General features: G+C 46.1%; 1 protein-coding gene across 1 annotated transcript in view; it reads right to left on the reverse strand.

Moving 5' to 3' along the window:
- Positions 1–1,877: 1,877 nt before the first annotated feature.
- The window catches only part of LOC122934767 (gastrula zinc finger protein XlCGF57.1-like), a 28,627-nt gene continuing 7,135 nt past the window's right edge, over positions 1,878–23,369 (reverse strand). The window contains exons 3-4 of the mRNA XM_044290458.1: positions 5,931–5,988; positions 1,878–4,745 (exon numbers count right to left, since the gene is read on the reverse strand). Of these exons, the coding sequence (XP_044146393.1) occupies positions 3,154–4,745; positions 5,931–5,988 (1,650 nt within the window). The 3' untranslated portion in view covers positions 1,878–3,153. The remainder of the gene's footprint in view (positions 4,746–5,930; positions 5,989–23,369) is intronic.

The raw sequence follows: 23,369 nt of genomic DNA on the forward strand, positions 1-23,369 counted from the left end.
AGTAATATTCCCAATATATAGTGTAGCATAAAATTGACAGTCACTTTATAATATTCACACAATAAAACTAGAATTACCTCCTAGAGATGAATTGGCCTATGCATCTCCATAGATAATTCAATAAAATGCTCAATAAAATACAAATAACGGCAGTACACTGATATAGCTATTGCGATCCAGTATATATTGGATCTATGTATAGCTCAATGACCTAGTGTCCCGGTCAGATGGAAATTCTCTAAGGCAGGATACAAATAGACTGACAGATTAACTGAATAGCGATGGCTACAACAGTGACTGATATTGAGTGAGTGTGATCAACGCAATCCAAAGTGCACAGAGTTAATATATGTAGTGAACTCAAAATCCTCAGTGATGGACGTACAGAGCAGGGACGTTGCTTCTAGTACTACAATTCTAGTCAAAAGGTACAAATGTATAATATTAAATGAATATAGTGTTCAAAAGGAAACAAATTATATAATAAAATATTTTATGGCTCTCCCAGGATGATATTAAATATAGCCTCTAATGTGATAAAAAGGTCTTCATTGCACGTTGATTCCGGAAGACCCCTGACTCTAATACTATTCTTGCGGCCCGTTACCTAGGTCCTCCAAGTGCTGACTCATCTCCTTAATAGCCACTTTTTGAGATGCTACCGATTCATGGAGAGTAGATATATACTTTCTGGTGTCATCATGTGCATTTTCTAATGATTCCACTCAGCCAACAATATGCTTTATATCAGTGTGGACCGCAGCAATCACCCTTATACTTCAGAGATAAGCATCCGAAAGTCCCCTTTTGTAGGGAATTGGCTGAGGTAATTTTCTCAGGGTTGTGGAGGTTCAGGAGCAGCACGAGGAGACAAAGCAGCAAGTGGAGGAGGGCTTGGAGAACTGGCCCAGGCATCTATGGGGGATGGAGGACTGCTGCGTATAGTAGCCAGGGCAGGTGGGGTGCCCACACGAGGGATAGACCAAAGGTCTCTAAATAAAGCCAGAGGTGGACTCTGTGAAGAGGATAGGGGAGGTATGTTCTGCAGGGTGCCAGCTGGTACAGTAACTGCATGTCCAGAACCCTTGGAAGCACAGTCCTCTAAGGCTGACATGTCAGCCCCTGCCCTCCTAGATGTGGCGGGTAGAAAGTCTTGCGCGGTAGAGGAGAGCTCCTGTCCCGACATGAGGGGTGCCGATTCCCCAGAAGACAAGGCCACCTCGGTGGTATTAGATGGCACCTCTTTCTGCTCCCTGAAGTCTTCCCGCACGAGCGCTTTGCCTGGGCGGTAGGAGGGAGCAATGGCTGGAGGCTCCTTGTAGTGTAGGGCGCCTCGGAGGTAGCGCCGCTCACGGAGTCCATGTCCAACACTCGAGTGTTCTGGGCGGTGAGAAAGATCGGGAAAGGGAAGAGGATATTCAGGGACCTGTTTTTTTCCCCATTAGGTCGGGATCGAAGGTATCGCTGGCCAAGATGATGTGGTGCAGATGGGAGATGAGCACTCATGCGGCGATCTTTGCTGACGTCCGGACACGCCCCCCCATAGAGTTCCTTTTAACTGTTTTGCAAGTATGCTGTCTGATTGATGGTGGAAGGGGGTTTGATCACATGCAAACATGCCCATGATACCCTCCCTCTGGAGCATTGTACAGTTAACAGGGCGAGAGTAGCAATGTCTCTTCTTCTGTCATTACTGGGAACGCTATCGATCAAATTCAAGCATGTTTCGACTAAAATCTGTTCCCAGATCTCATACACATTCTCAATGTCGGTGCATACTGTTCGACTCACTTTCCTGAGGATAGGTCATTAATATGGGAAACTGGACAACCGTTTTTTTTAACAATTCTTTATTTCTTGTAAGCAGAGTAATGACATTTGCTTTATGCAAGAGTGCATTATAGATGGAAAATCAAGATCCGATGACACAATATCTCATATCTAGAAACAATGTCGTACATATAAAGAGGTTATGTATGTATACATATTCCAATGCAAATACACACCTACATTCAGCGATTTACTGAGACGATTCCAATCAAGAACCAGAGAACATATTAAAGTGCAAAAGAGTGAAGAAGTAAATATAGATAAATAACATAAACCAGAAAAACCATCCCGGCTAGGAACTAAGCCGGAACCTCAGAGGATTGGCTGTTTAACTTATATTCTGTAAGAATCTATGAGGAATATAGAATCTGTGGGCAAGGCTTGTTAACAATAAGAGACAGTCTCCTCTTTCAGGTCTGCTAAGGGCCAAAGCATGCCTCTTCTCTCAGAAGCAAATTAAGTGTATGTTGTCAGAGGCTGGTAATTTGTGTTCTCTTTGCGTGGAAGCATAGCCAGGGACTCCATATCCTGAGGAACGTCTTCCTACTCCCTGAGTTCCACCCCACTTGTTCTTCCATTAAGCAGATGTGGTGGACTTCCCCCAACCATTCTTCTACCCTTGGAGGCTCCCTTTCTCTCCTGGACAACCGTTTTAAGTTATTCAGAAGACATGATTAGGCAGCAGGTCTAACAATGAAGCTCCACATCTCTCAGATGACTTACAATCTAAACATTACAATGGCTTCTCTTCTAAGTGAATTCCCTCATGTTTAGCAAGACTTAATAAAAAAAATTCCCACATTTTCCACATAAATATGGCTTCTCATCTGTGTGAGTTCTGTGATGTTGAACAACACTTGCTTGATAGGTGAAACATTTCCCACATTCTGAACATGAAAATGGCTTCTACCTTGTGTGAGTTCTCTGATATCTAACAAGATTTGCTTTATACCAAAAGATTTACCGCATTCAAGACATGAAAATGGTTTCTCTCTTAATTGGGTTCTTGGATGTTTCACAAGATTTGATTTCTGGCTAAAATGTTTCCCACATTCTGATCATGAAAATGGATTCCCTCTTGTGTGAATTCTTAAATGTTTTATAAGCAATGATTTCACACCAAAACACTTCCCACATTCAGAACACAAATGTCTTCTCTCCTGTGTGACTTCTCTGATGTCTAACAAGATTTGATTTCTGACCAAAACATTTCCCGCATTCAAGACACGAAAATGGCTTCTCCCCTGTGTGACTTCTTAGATGATAGTTAAGCCTTGATCTCACCGTAAAATACTTTCCACATTCAGGACACATAAATGGCTTTTATTCTATTTCAGTTCTCTGATGTGCTCCTATGTGAGTTCTTTGATGTGTAACAAGATGTGATTTCTGACTAAAGCATTTTCCACATTCAAGACATGAAAATGGCTTCTCCCCTGTGTGACTTCTTAGATGTTTTATAAGCAATGATTTCACACCAAAACACTTCCCACAATCAGAACACATAAATGGCTTCTCCCCTGTGTGACTTCTCTGATGTCTAACAAGATTTGATTTCTGACCAAAACATTTCCCACATTCAAGACACGAAAATGGCTTCTCCCCTGTGTGACTTCTTAGATGATAGTTAAGCCTTGATCTCACCGTAAAATACTTTCCACATTCAGGACACATAAATGGCTTTTCTTCTATTTCAGTTCTCCGATGTGCTCCTATGTGAGTTCTTTGATGTGTAACAAGATGTGATTTCTGACTAAAGCATTTTCCACATTCAAGACATGAAAATGGCTTCTCCCCTGTATGAGTTCTCTGATGCCGAAAAAAACATGTTTGAGTCTTAAAGCATTTCCCACATTGTGAACATGAAAAAAGTTTCTCCTCTAAGTGGAGTCTTTCATGTTCCACATCTGATTTCTGGTTAAAGGATTTCACACATTCTAAAGATGAACATGGCTTCTCTCCTATGTGACTTCTTACATGTTTTATAAGCATTGATTTCCCACCAAAATACTTCCCACATTCAAGACAAATAAATGGCTTCTCCCCTGTGTGAGTTCTCTGATGTCGAACAAGATTTGGTCTGTGACTAAAACATTTCCCACATTCTGAACATAAAAATGGCTTCACCCCAGTGTGAATTCTTTGATGTCGTATAAGAAATGACTTCAAATGAAAACACTTCCCACATTCGGGACACACAAATGGCTTCTCTCCTGTGTGAGTTCTCTGATGCGCAGTAAAATTATATCGACTGTTAAAGCCTTTCCCACATTCAGGACAAGAATACAGCTTCTCTCCTGTGTGAGTTCTCTGATGGGCAACAAGATTTGATTTCAGACTAAAGCACTTTCCACATTCAAGACATGAAAATGGCTTCTCCCCTGTGTGAGTTCTCTGATGTCTAACAAGACAAGTTTGCAGACTAAAAGATTTCCCACATTCTGGGCATGAATATGGCTTCTCCCCTGTGTGAGTTCTCTGATGCCGAATAAAAGTTGATTGATTGATAAAGACTTTCCCGCATTCAGGACATGAATATGGATTCTCCCTTGTGTGAGTTCTCTGATGTCTAACTAGAATGGATTTCATGCTAAAAGATTTTCCACATGTCAAACATGAAAATGACCTGTTATCTCTGCAATTGCTCTCATGCAAAAAAAGATTAGATTTCTTTTTAAAACGTTTCTCACTAGAAAAAATGTTCCCACATTTCTGTTTAGTTCTTGTTTTACCAATCAGTAATTGCTTAGATGAAGGTTTTTTGTGACCAGCAGTATCGGTGGATGGATCTCTGCTGTGAAGGACTGAGGGTACATTAGGAGTTATTGAATCATCTTGTGTGGTATTGTTATCTTCTGCTTCATGATGGGAAGATAAATAGAGATGTCCATAGGAGTCGCTCATCCCCTCTTCCACTGGAAAATAAAACAAAATTATATTATTTTTGCAGCTTTATTGAGACAATTGCAAGACAGGAAATGTGATCACTACCATCTTCAGTAACCTGTAGAATCCCCTTCATAAACACAAAGATACAAACTTTTCGCTTCCACATATTGGCGCAACGTGTCATTCGAAAACCATTGGTTGACATGTTTCAGGATTGAGGGATCTCCTATCACTGGCGATTCCCTTTGCCCTTTTTGTCAGCAATAGGTGAGGCTCATCTATTCTCAAACCCAGGATTCCTTCAGGATCAAGATCTACCTCCTTTGACTTGGCTGCCTGGCCCTCCTTGGCAACTTTCTTCTTAGCTGGATCCCATTAGTCTAGAAATCCTTTGGTCTCCTCGGATCTGCAAAACTGCCCTCTCCCCCATCTTCCCCATCTTCCCCTGCTACCCTGCTGAGCTTCCTGTAACATCTCCTGTGATGCTGGCCTATACTGAACAAAGACTAGTTTGGTAAAAGTACTTTATACTTTGCTTCTTTTTGCAGAGCCTCCCTCTTGTCTAAAAGGTTCACCTATTTTAAATTGTCTTTGATCGGTCTTTAGATAACTGCTACCTTTTCATTGATGGTCTTGTGATATGGAAACCAGTTTTTTTAAATTATAAGTACTTTTATCTCAGCAGGTTTGGTTTGATCAGTTTTTTACCAGCTAATTTGCAAGTGTCCTCCTCCCCTTATTTCTCTTATCATGAGCCTTCACCTTTCCAGTTATTATTTCAACGGCTTTTTACCCTTCACCTTTAGGACCAGGCCCTAATCTGAACGAATGCTTACATCCTGTACTACTGATCTCCCCTGCAAGGTGGGAACCTGTCTGAGAGGGCATATGGACAATCGGAGCACTTTGACTCGAGAAGGATCCCATTTGTCCACATACCACAGGTTCTTTGGCTTGTCGTATCATGTGACCTTTATTCTGAATCAGCGTTTACCCTTACAATAATTTTTGCGTTTGTGATTGAATCTATTCACATTGTGTCACATTTTAGTGATGCCAATGAAGATCAAGGGATATTATGGCTATAACTTAATTATTAATATTAATTGTATCATTAATGATGATGAAGAGGAGGTTTCTCTGAACTTTCTATCAATTGTCCCATTAATAAAGACATTTACAATCAAAAAAGATTTATTAAAGGCTCTTACCTTTCACAGACACTGAGATGGGTTTTTCAAGTCCGCTCGTTGTTTCACCAGAACTTTCCTGCAAGATGAAAGACATGAGAAAAATATACCCCTCTGCTAGTTTTTCTTATGTCCAGGCGAAAATTAAACACTTCTAAAAGACATGAATTAGGCTACTTTCACACCAGCGGTTTTGCTGGATCCGTCATGGATCAGCAAAAACGCTTCTGTCATGATAATACAACCATCTGCATCTGGATCCGGTTGTATTCTCTTTAAAATAGCCATGACGGATCCATCATGAACACCACTGAAAGTCAATAGGGGACGGATCCTTTTTCTATTGTGTCCAAGAAAACTGATCCGTCATGGCTCACAATGTAAGTCAATAGAGACGAATCCGTTTTCTTGGACACAATAGATGTGCACAACATCGCAGACAGAAAAATGCTGATTGCAGCGTTATTCTGTCTGCAATGGGGATGCAACCAAACGGAACGGAATACATTCTGGTGCATTCTGCTTCGTTCAGTTCAGATTTGTCCCCATTGACAACTAATGGGGACAAAACGAAAGTGTTGACCCTCGATATTGAGATCCTATGACGGATCTCAATAGCGGAAAGGGAAAGTGTAGAAGTGCATTTGCAAGTGTCCTCCTCCCTTAGAGATGAGCGAATTTCTTGAAATTTGTTTTGGGTCTTGTGAAGGAGAGCCCTTTCACTATGGATTCATTCGCACCTTTTTGTTTGTTTATCTCCTTCATTTCAGCTTTTTGTTCGGTCCCCAAGCGGAGACACCCCCACTGGAATTCCAAAGACCCTGCATCTGTTCGGAAAACTAGATCAAAGGAGGTTCGTCAAACGCTTTACTGGATGGTGGCCATTTTAACGAGCGAACCAACTAACAAACACATTTCAGCCACCCAGAGATGTGACTTGTGTGGGGTTATATTGTATTTTGAGGGCACTTTTGGGGTGTTTTACAATACTGTATTTTTCTGACCTGGGGAAGTTGGGGGTTGGCTTAGTTTGTAACTCAATTATATCCCAGGCTGTGGGGGAGGAGTTCTGTGTACTGTATAAATTTGATGCATGTGTGCCAATAAAGACAGACTTGGTTTACCCAGCTTTGGGCCTCGGCTCATGTGTGGGATTATACTATGCTAGAGCCATTCTGCCTGTATGGCTTATTTTCGGTCCGGCTGAAGAAAAGGGGAACCCATGACGGTAAGAGTTGGTCAGACTGTCTCATTTGGTGGCAGCATTGGGATAGTCCGTTTTCCATGGATCCATAATTCCAGGGGGGAACCAGAGCAGCATGCATGGAAGGCTGCTACACCCAACTCAAGCGCAAAACTTTGAAAGAAATACTGGAAGTATGTGGGGGCAGTGCCAGAAATAAAGCCAAGCGTCTCATCATCAAAGAGCTAATAAAGCTGGACACCGAGCATTTGGTCGTGGCAAACCCGGCTGTTCGTACGGAGGAAAGCAAAATGGACAGAGAAATAAGGGAACGTCTGGCGCTGTTCAGGCCAAATCCTTTGCCTAAGATTATCTTTTGCATCATTGATAGTGCGAATGAAAATGCGAACAAACGAAGGGAATTACAAATCCGTCTAGTAGAGTCACAGAGAACTACAGTGGTTGTACAGAACAGTTTCCGCGTTAACCCCGAACCATGGGAAATTCCTTTCAGTGCGTTTAATGCATTTGAGGAGCACACAAATGAAATCGGTGGATATTTGGCTGATTTCGAGAGACAATGTGCCCTGCAAAAGGTAGCAGAAGGAGAATGGGTTCCAATTTTGGCTGGAAAACTGTTTGACAAAGCAGCTGATGCCTTCAGAGCCATCCCTGATCAGGACCTAAGAAGCTATGAGCGAGTAATAGAGGAGCTCCTGGTCAGCTACGCAATAACCCCAGAGGCGTACCGGAGGAAATTTAGAAATTCCAGGAAAGCAGAGTCGGACTCGTACGCAGAGTGGGCTTGCCAGTTGCATAGGGCAGCCACCCACTTGGTGAATGGCTATCAGGCTACCATCCTGGAGGAATTGATACAATTGGTACTACTGGAATAATTCTTCACGTTGCTTCAGCCAGATGTGAAGGAGTGGGTAAGAGACTGTAACCCTCTTACCTTGCAAGAGGCAGCCAGGATGGCAGATGAATACACGGATGCCCGGAAACCAGAACGACTTTCCCCCCAAACCCCAACCACTTCGGATCGAGGCAACAGCACAACCACCAGGAGGGAGCCATCAACCACCTCAGCGACCTGCAGCAGCGGCATAGCGACCTCCACAGACCACTGGACCTCGTTGTTACCGGTGCAAGCAAGAGGGACACTACCGCAGGGATTGTCCACTGGAACAACTCCGACCTAGTTGGAATAGTCCAGCAGGTACCAACGCCAGTGCAGCAGTTCAATCAATTGATTACCCAGTCCCAACTACTTTGGAGGCCTGGGAGTTAACCAGAAAAGAGCCCCTGGGGTTCCTTCATGAAGTCAATGCGGTACAGGCAGCCAGTAGGGACAACAGACAACACCACCGTCAACTGGTGATGGTTAATAGCCAAACTGTCCAAGGCCTCCGGGATACAGGGGCCACAATCACGCTAATTCAGAGACATTTGCTCAAGTTGCTGTTCAGGTGGCAGGGCGAGCCATCTATAGAGTCCCTACTGCCCAGGTTCATTTGGATTGGGGTGTGGGGTCTGGAACTGTGAAGGCGGGGTCATGAAGGATTTGCCTGCCGATGTGATACTCGGCAATGATTTGGGTCCTCTTACGTCTGCTTATATGCCTACACCCAACCAGGAAATTCACGCTGTCACTACCAGAGTCCAGAGTCGCGCTGCAGAAAACCCCTCACAAACTCTGGAGACCCAGGTGAGATCCACCTCCCCGACAGCAACAGTAGAGCCCCTACCCTGGGATACCCCTGAGGATTTTGGGAAAGAGGTAGCGGGAGACCCCTCCTTACTAAAGTACTGGGAAAAAGTTGCAACTGATCAAGGGGGACTGGAGGGGGAGCAGTATGTGTGGGAAGGTAGCAGATTGTATAGGTTTACCGATTCTAGGACAAATGCCTCAGGGCCCAAACAGAAATGTCAGCTATTAGTCCCCCAAAAGTATAGGCAGGAGCTGTTGAGAACTGGGCACGACATCCCCTTAGCTGGATTCTAGGAATTCGGCGGACGTCATACCGGGTCACCCAAAACTTTTTCTGGCCAGGAATCTCTAATGACGTCCGACGATATTATCAAACTAGTGAAGTATGCCAATGGGTGGGTAAGAGAGGTGACCACCCTAAAGCAAAAATGATTCCCATGCCCATAATTGAAGAACCCATTAGTCGGGTAGTTTAATAGTAGTCGGTGGATTTAATAGGGTCCCTGGCTCAACCTAGTCCCTCTACTTATGCCACTAGGTACCCCAAAGCATTAGCGGTGCCCAATATTGAGGCTGAGACAGTAGCAGATGCCCTGGTTAAGGTATTCTCAAGAGTAGGATTTCCCCGAGAATTTCTATCTTACCAGGGTACCCAATTCACGACGACTGTAACACATCAGCTATGGAAGGTCTGTGGGATAAAACCTCTGATGAGTTCCCCGTATCATCCCTAGACTAACAGTCTCTGTGAGCGGTTTAATGGAACTCTGAAGCAAATGCTGAATATGTTCACGGCCGCTTACAGAGACTGGGAGTGTTTCCTGCCTCACCTCCTCTTTGCTTATAGGGAGGTGCCACAGGAATCGACAGGATCTCGCCCTTTGAGCTGTTATACGGGTGGCAAGTGAGGGGACACCTAGATCTTATTAAGGAGCACTGGGAGGGGTCCACAGAGTCAGCAGGGACCCTGGTGGTACCATATGTGCTGGAGTTGATAGACCGTATGGAGGCATTGATTTAGACGCTATGCAAATCGGACAAAAGGTTATGGTACTTAAACTGGTCCAGCATGACAAACTACAGGCTGCCGGGCAGGGACCATACCAGATTATTTGGAAAATATGTGACACTACTTACAACTGTAGCCAGCTGTGAGAACAAGGATGTGAAGCGCACATTTCACATCAACATGCTCAAGGAGTACAAAGGCAGAGAGGGATAAGTGGCGGCCATATGTGCCCCAGCTTCTGAGGATATAGATAACTTACCGTTACCTGATCTGCTAGGGAGTGACCAGAGAAAAAGGGCCATAGAGTTGGTGTACTTGGGGAAACAGCTGGGACCGCAGGAGCGGACCCCAGGCGATCACCCTTCTGGAATCCAAACAGGTCACGTTCTCTCAAGAGCCCGGGTACACTAGATTAGCAACCAAAAGGGTAGAGACTTCAGGCTCCATTGAGGCAACCCCCCTACCGCATCCCCGAGGCAGTCCAGGAAGAGATGCGTAAAGAAATAAAGGAGATTCTCCGCTTAGGAGTCACTGATCCCTTGGGATTCACCGGTTAGTGCCGAAGCGGGAAGGTACAACCCGCTTCTGCGTAGATTATCGGCGACTTAAAGATAAAACTGTTACAGACGCCTACCCGATGCCCAGGGTAGACGAACTGTAGGAACATATTGCTAGAGGGAAGTATATAACTACTATCGACTTATGCAAAGGCTACTGGCAAATTCCCCTAGCCGAGGATGCTGTTCCGAAATCCGTCTTCGTCACCCCTGTTTGGCTTGTACCAATTTAGGGTCATGCCGTTCGGGATGAAGAATGCCCCAGCTACATTCCAAAGAATGGAAGATCGTCTCCAGGATTATGTGTGTGCATATCTGGACGACATAGCAATCTTCAGAGACTCATGGGAAGCCCACTTAGAACACGTAGGGACCGTATTGGACAGGATCAGAGCAGCTGGTTTGACCTTGAAACCTGAAAAGTGTCACATTGGTATGGCGGAAGTTCAGTATCTTGGACACAGGGTAGGATGTGGGAAACAACGACCGGAGCTTGCTAAAATTGAGTCTATTTCCAATTAGGCCACTCCCCGTACCAAGACACAAGTTATGGCTTTTTTGGAGACAGTCGGTTACTATAGACCAGGCATGTCCAAACTGCGGCCCTCCAGCTGTTGCAAAACTACAACTCCCAGCATGCCCTAATAGCTGTAAGCTATCCAGGCATGCTGGGAGTTGTAGTTTTGCAACAGCTGGAGGGCCGCAGTTTGGACATGCCTGCTATAGATGCTTTGTTCCTGACAATAGAGCCCTGGCCAAACCCGTGACAGACCTGACAAAGAAAAATTTACCCAGACAGGTCCTGTGGTCCCCGGAGTGTGAGACAGCCTTCCAAACCTTGAAACAAGCTCTTGTAAATGCACCTGTTCTCGCTGCCCCTGATCCTAACAAACATTTAATCATCCATACAGATGCTTCCATGTTTGGACTGGGGGCAGTGTTAAGCCAGGTCAGAGAAGAAGGGGGGGAGCACCCAGTAGCCCATTTGAGCAGGAACCTATTCCCCCGGGAGGTCAGTTATGCAGTGTGACACGGTAAAGGGAGTTGTATGGGGAGGCAGGTATTTTCCTCCCCGTGTGTGCCTCTGGACTGATTGGAGGCCAGGTGGGGTCAAACACCAGACTGGATCTCAGGTGCCGGTCCAGGTTTTTGGCAACACCTAGCTGCCTTTAAAAGACAGCTGGGATCAGCAGAGGAGATCTCTGTGTTGGGATCTGAGGCTTGTTCCGGGGTGGAGGGCCGAGACCTGTGTGAGGGGAAACAGTCTGGCTAAAGCCTGCTGATTGACTTTTTGTGGCAGAACAGCCTGCCTGGTGTGAACTAACAACAATACTGCAAGGTGACTTTTTGCTTGAAAGTGACTTTTTGTTTGGTGAACTTGCTAATGTGTGAAAAAAAACTGAACTTTTGATTTAAAAACTCGTTTGTGCCTCTATACTACGTCCGCTTATCCTGTCTATCAGAGTGAATCCCCACAGCAGCTATCGAAAAAGAGTGCCTAGCTCTCGTATGGGCACTGAAAAAACTGAAACCTTATCTCTATGGCCGTGCATTCACCCTTATCAACGACCACAATCCCTTAATCTGGCTCAATCGGGTTGCAGGGGATAATTCCCGTCTTCTCAGGTGGAGTCTAGTCCTACAACCGTACGACTTCTTTGAACACTACCGGCCTGATAAGCTGAACGGGAATGCGGATGGCCTATCCAGATAGACTGAGATGGTAGCTCAGGTACTACCCGGACAGACCCAAATCGACCCGAAAGGGTCCAACTGTGTCTGCCGGAGCTGTAATCAAGGGGGAAGCAGTGTGAAGGAGAGCCCTTTCACTATGGATTTGTTCGCCTATTTCCTTAATTTCGGCTGTTTGTTCGTCCCCGAACGGAGACTTCCCCCTGGAATGCCAAAAACCCTGCATCTGTTCGGGAAAACTAGATCAAAGGAGGTTCATTGAATGCTTTACTGGATGGCGGCCATCTTAACGCACGAACCAACTCACGAACACTGTTCGACTTTTCTGCACGGTTTTATCTCAGCCATCCAGAGATGTGACTTGTGTGGGGTTATACTGTATTGTGAGGGCACTTTTGGGGTGTTTCACATTACTGTATTTTTATGTCCTGGGTAAGTTGGGGGTTGGCTTAGTTTGTAGCTCAATTATCTCCCAGGATGTGGGGGAGAAGTTCTGCGCACTGTATAAATTTGATGCGTGTGTGCAAATAAAGACAGACTTGGTTTACTCAGCATTAAGCCTCGGCTCATGTGTGGGGTTATACTATACTAGAGCCATTCTGCCTGTATGGCTTATTTGCGGTCCAGGTGAAGAAAAGGGGAACCCAAGACGGTAAGAGTTGGTCAGACCGTCACAGGTCCAATTCGAACGAATCACTCCAAGAAATCGATTTGGGTCTGAATCGATTCTACCTCAATTACAAGTGGTCCAATTGGCCTGAGAACTGGTATATCACACTCTAAGATCTCATAGGACACATATTATTTCTCATGTGTTTATTTTTTATTTTCTTCTCTCCCCTTTTTAAGCCCTTTAACATCAAATAATGTCAGAATGACACTGATATGTATAGCTCTGGGTAAACGCATTATTGACAGTGTTAAGAAGTAGCCTGTTTAAAAAGACACTGTGCCGTTGCATGTATCATGCTTTTTAAAATTAAAAACATTCCAATAATTGTCCCATATTGGAGGCAGGTGCCTGCCCAAAAATGCTCCCTTTTTTGGGAGCAGCAGTGCAATAAAAAAAAAAGGCAGGCAATGTGCAGCCATTTATGGAACACCATGAACAGGCAGGCAGTAGCATCACTGGGCTGATCATAAATAGCCAGCAATGGCAGATCTATTCATTTTCATCAGCTGGAAATGTGTGAAAATCCTCAAGGATCCATATGTCTCAATTATTTTGACAAAGCTAAAGTTTTGCAAACGCGTAGGAAAATGTTGCCTGCTTGGGTAGGAAAATACCACCTGCCATGAGGAAAACCCTCCTTGAGATGACACAAGAAGCTGGAAAACATAGTACTGTGTTAGCAAACTTGGCCATTTCCAGCCACTGTTCCAATCTGCATTCACAGAATTCCATAGGGTCAGGGAACAGGGTGTGTGCCAGAGAAAGGGCATAGTCCAGGTACAACTGAACCTAGCTGTGCAGACAGTGCATGTCCGTTTACTGCACCAGGATGGGGCAGCAGCTTCTGCTACTTGTTCTAGAAGAGACAGCGGGAGAGTGGTGAGTAAATTTTGGTGAAGGAATGGAACTGCACTGCAATTACCACAACTAAGTGGTACAGCAGCAACTGCACTGACAGCAACTTGGCCACGTGGGAGTTCAGTCTGCACACAAGCTAATTGCTGGTTGTGAATAGATTTCCCATGGCCGCACATTCTGTTAACGATGTCTCATGATGGAACAAAAGACAAGGAGGAGTATGAGCGGGATAAGAAGAAGCTGACGATGATAAGGTCACTGTACTTCTTGGGGATGTGGCCTGGCTGTCACAAAGAAGACTGGGAGAAAGAGGACAAACTTTATCGAATGCTGGGCAGTTCTATTTTCCCACTGGATTTGGTGATGCCGTCTCATGTGCTGCAATAGAGCTTTGTTGCCAATGCTTGTGTTTGAATGTCAATGACATATTTTAATCCTGCAGATCAGTTTTGTGTGTTGGCCTTGTGGAGAAAAACAGCCATACATGAGTTGCTCTAACAGAGCTAGCGGCAGCCAAACTTGTTTTTAGTGGCATCACCAGTTCCCGAGCTCATCAAAATAGAAGTAGATTGGCTCTGGCCATACATTGCCTCCACTCTTTATTGCAGCCACGCCATCACCCTTCTCCTCTGATGCCGCCTCCTCCTCAACACACAGATCCTGCTCCCATGTCCTGTCCAACACAAAATCATCATCATAGTCCTAACCCTTCCCGTCACTTTTATCAGAAAGTGATATGTCATCGTGGGATCTTTGCTCCCCCACCTCACCGATTCCCTGTTTTGGGTTTCCACTTTTGTCCCAAGTCACACTGTCGCCACAGATACTATTGCTGTTACCGTCACTACTACTGCTACCACCACCACCAAAACAGCTATGCATTATGTCCTCCGCCTCTGCCTGAACCTCCTCCTTATGGCAGTCCTAACTAAGTCCTGACACTTCACACACAAGTCATTAACAGGAAGACTATTTGGATTATCTTCCACAGCACATGGGGTTTTGTTGCTTCTTAGGAAACAAGAAGGTCCCTCATTAGAAGAGCACAGTTAAGAGAGATGATGAAAGTGAAAAGCTTCTCTGGAGGAATGCTGTGACTTGGCTCAATGGCACATTGTCAGACTCAGAGGTGAAAATTGACATCAGCCTTCTGTGACTGAGAGGAGGAGTGAGCCATCCAATCCACAATCTCTTCCTCTTTGTCCTCTATATTATTCTGGCGCCTACTGGAAGCAAGGGAGAACTGTGGTCTGCTGCTACTACTACTACTAGCCGGGCGGCTGGTGCTGCTAATGCTGTTTGCACTACTACAGCCACCCACATTCTGAATCATAGATGATGAGGCACGGGTAGTGGAAGTGCTCATTAGTACAGAAGGCCCAGGGAGTCGGAAGTACAGTGCTAAGTATTACATACCGCACCCTGGTCCTCTTCTCCCGGCGTCAGCTCTGCATTCTGTTCTGACACAGGTTTCAGGATACAGTGTGCGGCACGCGATATGACCTGACACTGACATCAGGACACAGTGCAGCGCCAGCACCGGATACAGTGCTGAACTAAGAGCTGTGGTACCTGGAGGAGGAGAGGTGAGTTTTTTTTTCGTCTGGTATGAGGTCTGCATTTAAGGGACCAAGAGGTGAGGTGGGAGATATAGGTGTGACAGGGTCTGCATTATTCAGGGATCTGATATACGGTCTGTATAAATTTGGGCCTTCATTTCGGGTCTGTATAAATTTGGGTTCTGATCTGGGTCTGAATAGATTGTGATGCCCGTATGTAGAGAGCCTGTGTATTGGTGTAGAACACTGTGCATTGCAGAAAGATACATAGGGACTCCGCTGTGGTAGTGAAACAGTACTGTAAGTCAGGATGACATGCAGATGACAGGCGTCCCTCTTAGAATCACTTCACACTTTACTTATTTGCTCAGTTACGGGGCCAAAACTGACCAAATAACTCAAGTGTGAACTCAGCCTTACAGGTCAAGGTTAGCACCAAGTATGAAGAACCTTGCAGTGGCCCAAGATTCTACTATAAAGTCGGTGCAACATGTGGAGGGTGGAGTTCCAACGGGTGGAAAGATTGCATATCAGCCGATGTTGGGGAAAGCCATTCTGCCTTTGCAGCTCAAGAAGCGTGTGATGTGCAGTGTAAGAGTAGCTGAAGTGCATGCACAGTTTCCTGGCCATTTTCAGGATGTCTTCCAGATGGGTGCTTTAAGATAAAGCACGTGCGCCAGGCAGGGGGCATGGCTCAGCCCTCCTTGACACAGTGCCGACACAATGTTCTTCCCAGTATGGGAACTATAAAATAATGTAAGAAACATTTTCAAAAATACATATATTTTTTTTAAATATAAAAATTCAAATCACCCCCCCCCCAAATGTTACAGTACATGCTATTTTATAAGTTACACTTATACACACTATTTGAATTCTTGCAGTTTTACCAAACAAACCTGTTGACCAATAAACAAGTTAGACTACAAAGAACAGTCCTCTTATTTGGAAGACAGGAATGGTTTATGCTGAATATCAGACTGCACACTGTGTGAACGTGTATGAAGACAGAACAACCTCGCAGCCCCGTATGGCGTCACTGTACGTCGGATAACATGATACAGTTTTGTCACTGGTTATGAAAACATGATGTTATGCCCTACCTGGGAGTACGTAAAGTCAACTTGGCACAGTTTACACAGATACCTCTTGTCCGCATGGGCACAGGAAGGCACGGGGAGTGACAGAGGGTGATCCACACTACCTTAAGCAGGATACAACACTCGCTCACAACCCTGACAAGCTGAGAGAGCCTTCTCACTGCCCCAGTGAAACAGAGCACTGCCAGCCCGGTAGACTGTCACCAGTTCCTCGTTAGGTATAAGCCCGGTCCGTTAACGGGATTATATCGGGTCAGGAACCAACCCGGGTAGCGTATGACATAATGCCGAAACACGGACATGGGGATTTATGGATTGAGATACAGAACAGAGCAAGATTAATTTATATATTTAATTGCCTTAAGGGCGCACTAGACACAACACTATATACACAGATATATACAATGGTCAGATGTACAAATACAGATGGTACTATCAATTAGCAAATGAAAGTCAGTTACCGGATAAAGGCGTAATACTTTAGCTGTGATGGTGAGTGCTGTAGCCACATGGGAGGCAGTGACAGAAGCAGGTTTTCCAAGGTTTCTCCAAACACGTTACACGACGTGACCCCCTTCAGAGAAAGACAAAGGTCTGTGCCCTGCGCGGACATTTTAACCCTTATTCGGCCATGCTCTCACTCCCCCTGGTAGGATTCTGCGCTCTCTCCCTGGTAGCCAAAAATCCATAAAACCTATTATGACTCACCGGATGGTCATAGTTAGATGGTTCTGGTACCAACGGATCCACCTGGACCGTTTGACCATGTGGAGACCAAACACAACATTAAAATTTGGTTCCAATAAGGAGTTCTCCATATCTCCCCGTCCCTGCGTCCGACAAGCAAGTGCGAAGACCGGGAGAACGTCCGTCTCGGGCCAAGGGTTGCAGAGATGTAAAAGGTGTATTTATGATATGTACGGTTATTTCATAATTTCTAACTGCCGGTTCATTCTTTGCTGTTGTTGACCGGCTCAGCCCCCACAGGTATTCATCCTGCCAGAGAAGCAAAGCTGCCAGTGTGGCCGAGTGGGGTGTGAAATGTAAAGAAGTGGTCTGATTTGTAGCAGGGCCACCTGTGGAGCCTGATTTCCTCTGCCCAACTACCCCTCACCCTCAGCAGATGGCAGGCATTAAATCATCACTCTGCATATTCCTCACAGCCGGACTCTACATAACTTCGGAGGATCCACCGCCTGTCTAAATCTATGCCAGCTTCCTTGCTGATGTAGACTTAGGCCATTTTCTACACCTAAAACAGGCAAAGAAAATGACACATGAGACGCGCCAAAAAGTGGCGTATATCTGTTAGTAAATGAACCCCTGTGTGCTTCACATTAATAGTAATTAACCCCTTCATGTACCCCACCATGTTGCCCAGTATGTGAACAGTAGGAGGTTACTACTAATGTGAGGCATATGGTTTATGAACTTAAACTTCCATGTGCCAATCATGTTCCTCACATAATGGGCATTCGATATTTTGCACACAAAAAAAATACACATTAACCTCATGTTGTGTATTTTTTGTGTTTTGTGTTGCATCGAATGGTATAGATTATTGCAATAGTTTTACTTGGTATCAAACTCTAGTCTGCAGTTAAACATCCCTCCCCTTCTACAAAAACACCACACACTGGTATTGACAATATACAATGTCATATCAATGCAGGAAAAAGCCTTGAATAAATGCGTAGATTGATGCAGTACAACACGTTAAATAACTGGTATATTGATGCAGTAGTACAATGCATTATATTAAACTGCACGGTATAATGATGCTATACAATACATTATATTAAACTTTTATACTGAGGCCCTCAAATAAGCTAAAATGCGAATTACAATCGTTAGTTAAACTGAAACTATTTGGCCTTCTTCTGCAGGCTCTGCGCGCTGTGACCTGCGCACAGCGTGAGGATGTCGGAGTACTTTGTGACCTCGCGCTGTGCAACGTCAGTCTACAGCACAGCAGGAAGAGCACTGAATCTCAGGAGGGGTCCGGAACAGGGGAGGTGAGTTAATTTTTTATTTATTTTCCTCTAATCTGAGAACGGATTAACTTGGAGGTTTTATTAACATGGGGGTCTGATCTGAGGTGTGAATGGGTGTGTTAGTAACATGGTGTCTGATCTGATGCCTGATTGGGGGGTCTTATAAACATTGGGGGTCTGAGCTGATGTCTGATAAAAAATATTATTACTCTTGTTTTCCTCCTCTACAACCTAGGTGCGTCTCATGGGCAGGTGCGTCTTATAGGTGGAATAATACTGTATACAGTTTTTCTAGTTTTTTAATACTGAAAAATAAAAATGAAAAAATTAAAAAATAACTTTTTATTTTCATCTCCATATTCTTAACCCCCTAAACATTTTCAGTTATGTCTACGGAGCTGTGTAAGAGATCATTTTTTGCGGGACGATCTGTAGTTTTTATTGAGACCATTTTGCGGTATGTTTTTTTTCCATTACACCATTCGCCGTAAGGGATCAATATTTTTAGCTTTTAATAGTAGAGGTGTTATCGGGCGTAATGATGTCTATATTTTTGATTATTTACTTTTATTTTAATTTGGTGTAAAGGGGGGGTCGATTGGAGTTTTTGTAATTTAAAAAACCATTTTTTTACTTTTTTTCTGGCCCCCAACATGCAATCATTAGACTCCCTTTTATATTAAGTATTGGAATTTTAGCCATTACAGAATATAAAGATCATTACATTACAATACATGCTGCCACCTGCATTGGAATATACATGTAATAGTCCTAAAAGCCTTCTACAGCCTCTGGCCTATTACTGCTATGGGACGCCTTCCCTGATTTCAGCCAGGGAAAAGTGTTCCTGCCCAGAAAGCGTGTGCTTCTGGGTTTTTTACCTCTCAGACGCCGCGGTCACATTTGAACACAGCATCTAAGGGGATTAATGTCTGTGAACGGCATTATCACTGATCACAGACATTAGCCCCGTATGTCTGCTGTATGGAACTAAAAGCACCCGGCGGCTAAGACACTTGTCTCGGAGCAGATACCATCTTTAGAGACCTGACATCCGCCGTACATGTATGGCAGATATCAGGAAAAAGTTAAATGGGACAGTTTAGGGGCCATTTTGTTGCTGACAAGTTCCATTTAATTACAATTAATACAATCTTTTATGGCACCAGAAACCATTTGCAAACAACAATAACATGAAATACAGTGTACAGTATACTCCACTGCTGCTGGGGGAGGTCAGTAGACGGAGAGTACAGTATACTCCACTGCTGCTGGGGGAGGTCAGTAGATGGAGAGTACAGTATACTCCACTGCTGGGGGAGGTCAGTAGATGGAGAGTACAGTATACTCCACTGCTGCTGGGGGAGGTCAGTAGACAGAGCGTACAGTATACTCCACTGCTGCTGGGGGAGGTCAGTAGACGGAGAGTACAGTATACTCCACTGCTGCTGGGGGAGGCCAGTAGATGGAGAGTACAGTATACTCCACTGCTGCTGGGGGAGGTCAGTAGATGGAGAGTACAGTATACTCCACTGCTGCTGGGGGAGGTCAGTAGACGGAGAGTACAGTATACTCCACTGCTGCTGGGGGAGGTCAGTAGATGGAGAGTACAGTATACTCCACTGCTGCTGGGGGAGGTCAGTAGATGGAGAGTACAGTATACTCCACTGCTGCTGGGGGAGGTCAGTAGACGGAGCGTACAGTATACTCCACTGCTGCTGGGGGAGGTCAGTAGATGGAGAGTACAGTATACTCCACTGCTGCTGGGGGAGGTCAGTAGATGGAGCGTACAGTATACTCCACTGCTGCTGGGGAGGTCAGTAGATGGAGCGTACAGTATACTGCACTGCTGCTGGGGGAGGTCAGTAGATGGAGCGTACAGTATACTCCACTGCTGCTGGGGGAGGTCAGTAGACGGAGAGTACAGTATACTCCACTGCTGCTGGGGGAGGTCAGTAGATGGAGAGTACAGTATACTCCACTGCTGCTGGGGAGGTCAGTAGATGGAGAGTACAGTATACTCCACTGCTGCTGGGGAGGTCAGTAGATGGAGAGTACAGTATACTCCACTGCTGCTGGGGGAGGTCAGTAGATGGAGAGTACAGTATACTCCACTGCTGCTGGGGGGAGGTCAGTAGATGGAGAGTACAGTATACTCCACTGCTGCTGGGGGAGGTCAGTAGATGGAGAGTACAGTATACTCCACTGCTGCTGGGGGGAGGTCAGTAGATGGAGAGTACAGTATACTCCACTGCTGCTGGGGGAGGTCAGTAGATGGAGAGTACAGTATACTCCACTGCTGCTGGGGGAGGTCAGTAGACTGAGAGTACAGTATACTCCACTGCTGCTGGGGGAGGTCAGTAGATGGAGAGTACAGTATACTCCACTGCTGCTGGGGGAGGTCAGTAGATGGAGAGTACAGTATACTCCACTGCTGCTGGGGGAGGTCAGTAGATGGAGATGTACAGTATACTCCACTGCTGCTGGGGGAGGTCAGTAGACGGAGAGTACAGTATACTCCACTGCTGCTGGGGGAGGTCAGTAGACGGAGAGTACAGTATACTCCACTGCTGCTGGGGGAGGTCAGTAGATGGAGAGTACAGTATACTCCACTGCTGCTGGGGGAGGTCAGTAGATGGAGAGTACAGTATATCCACTGCTGCTGGGGGAGGTCAGTAGATGGAGAGTACAGTATACTCCACTGCTGGGGAGGTCAGTAGATGGAGCGTACAGTATACTCCACTGCTGCTGGGGGAGGTCAGTAGATGGAGAGTACAGTATACTCCACTGCTGCTGGGGGAGGTCAGTAGATGGAGAGTACAGTATACTCCACTGCTGCTGGGGGAGGTCAGTAGACGGAGAGTACAGTATACTCCACTGCTGCTGGGGGAGGTCAGTAGACTGGAGCGTACAGTATACTCCACTGCTGCTGGGGGAGGTCAGTAGATGGAGAGTACAGTATACTCCACTGCTGCTGGGGGAGGTCAGTAGACGGAGCGTACAGTATACTCCACTGCTGCTGGGGGAGGTCAGTACATGGAGAGTACAGTATACTCCACTGCTGCTGGGGGAGGTCAGTAGATGGAGAGTACAGTATACTCCACTGCTGCTGGGGGAGGTCAGTAGACGGAGAGTACAGTATACTCCACTGCTGCTGGGGGAGGTCAGTAGATGGAGAGTACAGTATACTCCACTGCTGCTGGGGGAGGTCAGTAGACGGAGCGTACAGTATACTCCACTGCTGCTGGGGGAGGTCAGTACATGGAGAGTACAGTATACTCCACTGCTGCTGGGGGAGGTCAGTAGACGGAGAGTACAGTATACTCCACTGCTGCTGGGGGAGGTCAGTAGACGGAGCGTACAGTATACTCCACTGCTGCTGGGGGAGGTCAGTAGATGGAGAGTACAGTATACTCCACTGCTGCTGGGGGAGGTCAGTAGACGGAGCGTACAGTATACTCCACTGCTGCTGGAGGAGGTCAGTACATGGAGAGTACAGTATACTCCACTGCTGCTGGGGAGGTCAGTAGATGGAGAGTACAGTATACTCCACTGCTGCTGGGGGAGGTCAGTAGATGGAGAGTACAGTATACTCCACTGCTGCTGGGGGAGGTCAGTAGATGGAGAGTACAGTATACTCCACTGCTGCTGGGGGAGGTCAGTAGATGGAGAGTACAGTATACTCCACTGCTGCTGGGGAGGTCAGTAGATGGAGAGTACAGTATACTCCACTGCTGCTGGGGGAGGTCAGTAGATGGAGAGTACAGTATACTCCACTGCTGCTGGGGAGGTCAGTAGATGGAGAGTACAGTATACTCCACTGCTGCTGGGGAGGTCAGTAGATGGAGAGTACAGTATACTCCACTGCTGCTGGGGGAGGTCAGTAGACGGAGAGTACAGTATACTCCACTGCTGCTGGGGGAGGTCAGTAGATCGGAGAGTACAGTATACTCCACTGCTGCTGGGGAGGTCAGTAGATGGAGAGTACAGTATACTCCACTGCTGCTGGGGGAGGTCAGTAGATGGAGAGTACAGTATACTCCACTGCTGCTGGGGGAGGTCAGTAGATGGAGCGTACAGTATACTCCACTGCTGCTGGGGGAGGTCAGTAGATGGAGAGTACAGTATACTCCACTGCTGCTGGGGGAGGTCAGTAGACTGGAGAGTACAGTATACTCCACTGCTGCTGGGGAGGTCAGTAGATGGAGAGTACAGTATACTCCACTGCTGCTGGGGGAGGTCAGTAGATGGAGAGTACAGTATACTCCACTGCTGCTGGGGGAGGTCAGTAGATGGAGAGTACAGTATACTCCACTGCTGCTGGGGGAGGTCAGTAGATGGAGAGTACAGTATACTCCACTGCTGCTGGGGGAGGTCAGTAGATGGAGAGTACAGTATACTCCACTGCTGCTGGGGGAGGTCAGTAGATGGAGAGTACAGTATACTCCACTGCTGCTGGGGGAGGTCAGTAGATGGAGAGTACAGTATACTCCACTGCTGCTGGGGGAGGTCAGTAGATGGAGAGTACAGTATACTCCACTGCTGCTGGGGGAGGTCAGTAGATGGAGAGTACAGTATACTCCACTGCTGCTGGGGGAGGTCAGTAGATGGAGCGTACAGTATACTCCACTGCTGCTGGGGGAGGTCAGTAGATGGAGAGTACAGTATACTCCACTGCTGCTGGGGGAGGTCAGTAGATGGAGAGTACAGTATACTCCACTGCTGCTGGGGGAGGTCAGTAGATGAGCAGTACAGTATACTCCACTGCTGCTGGGGGAGGACCCACTGCTGCTGGGGGAGGTAATAGATGGAGCGTACAGTATACTCCACTGCGCTGGAGGAGGTCAGTAGACGCAGCGTACAGTATACTCCACTTGCTGCTGGGGGAGGTCAGTAGACTGGAGAGTACAGGATACTCCACTGCTGCTGGGGAGGTCAGTAGATGGAGAGTACAGTATACTCCACTGCTGCTGGGGGAGGTCAGTAGATGGAGAGTACAGTATACTCCACTGCTGCTGGGGAGGTCAGTAGATGGAGAGTACAGTATACTCCACTGCTGCTGGGGGAGGTCAGTAGACTGGAGCGTACAGTATACTCCCACTGCTGCTGGGGGAGGTCAGTAGA

This window comes from Bufo gargarizans, chromosome 4 (assembly GCF_014858855.1).
Source record: "Bufo gargarizans isolate SCDJY-AF-19 chromosome 4, ASM1485885v1, whole genome shotgun sequence".
In the NCBI taxonomy this organism is placed as follows: Eukaryota; Metazoa; Chordata; class Amphibia; order Anura; family Bufonidae; genus Bufo; species Bufo gargarizans.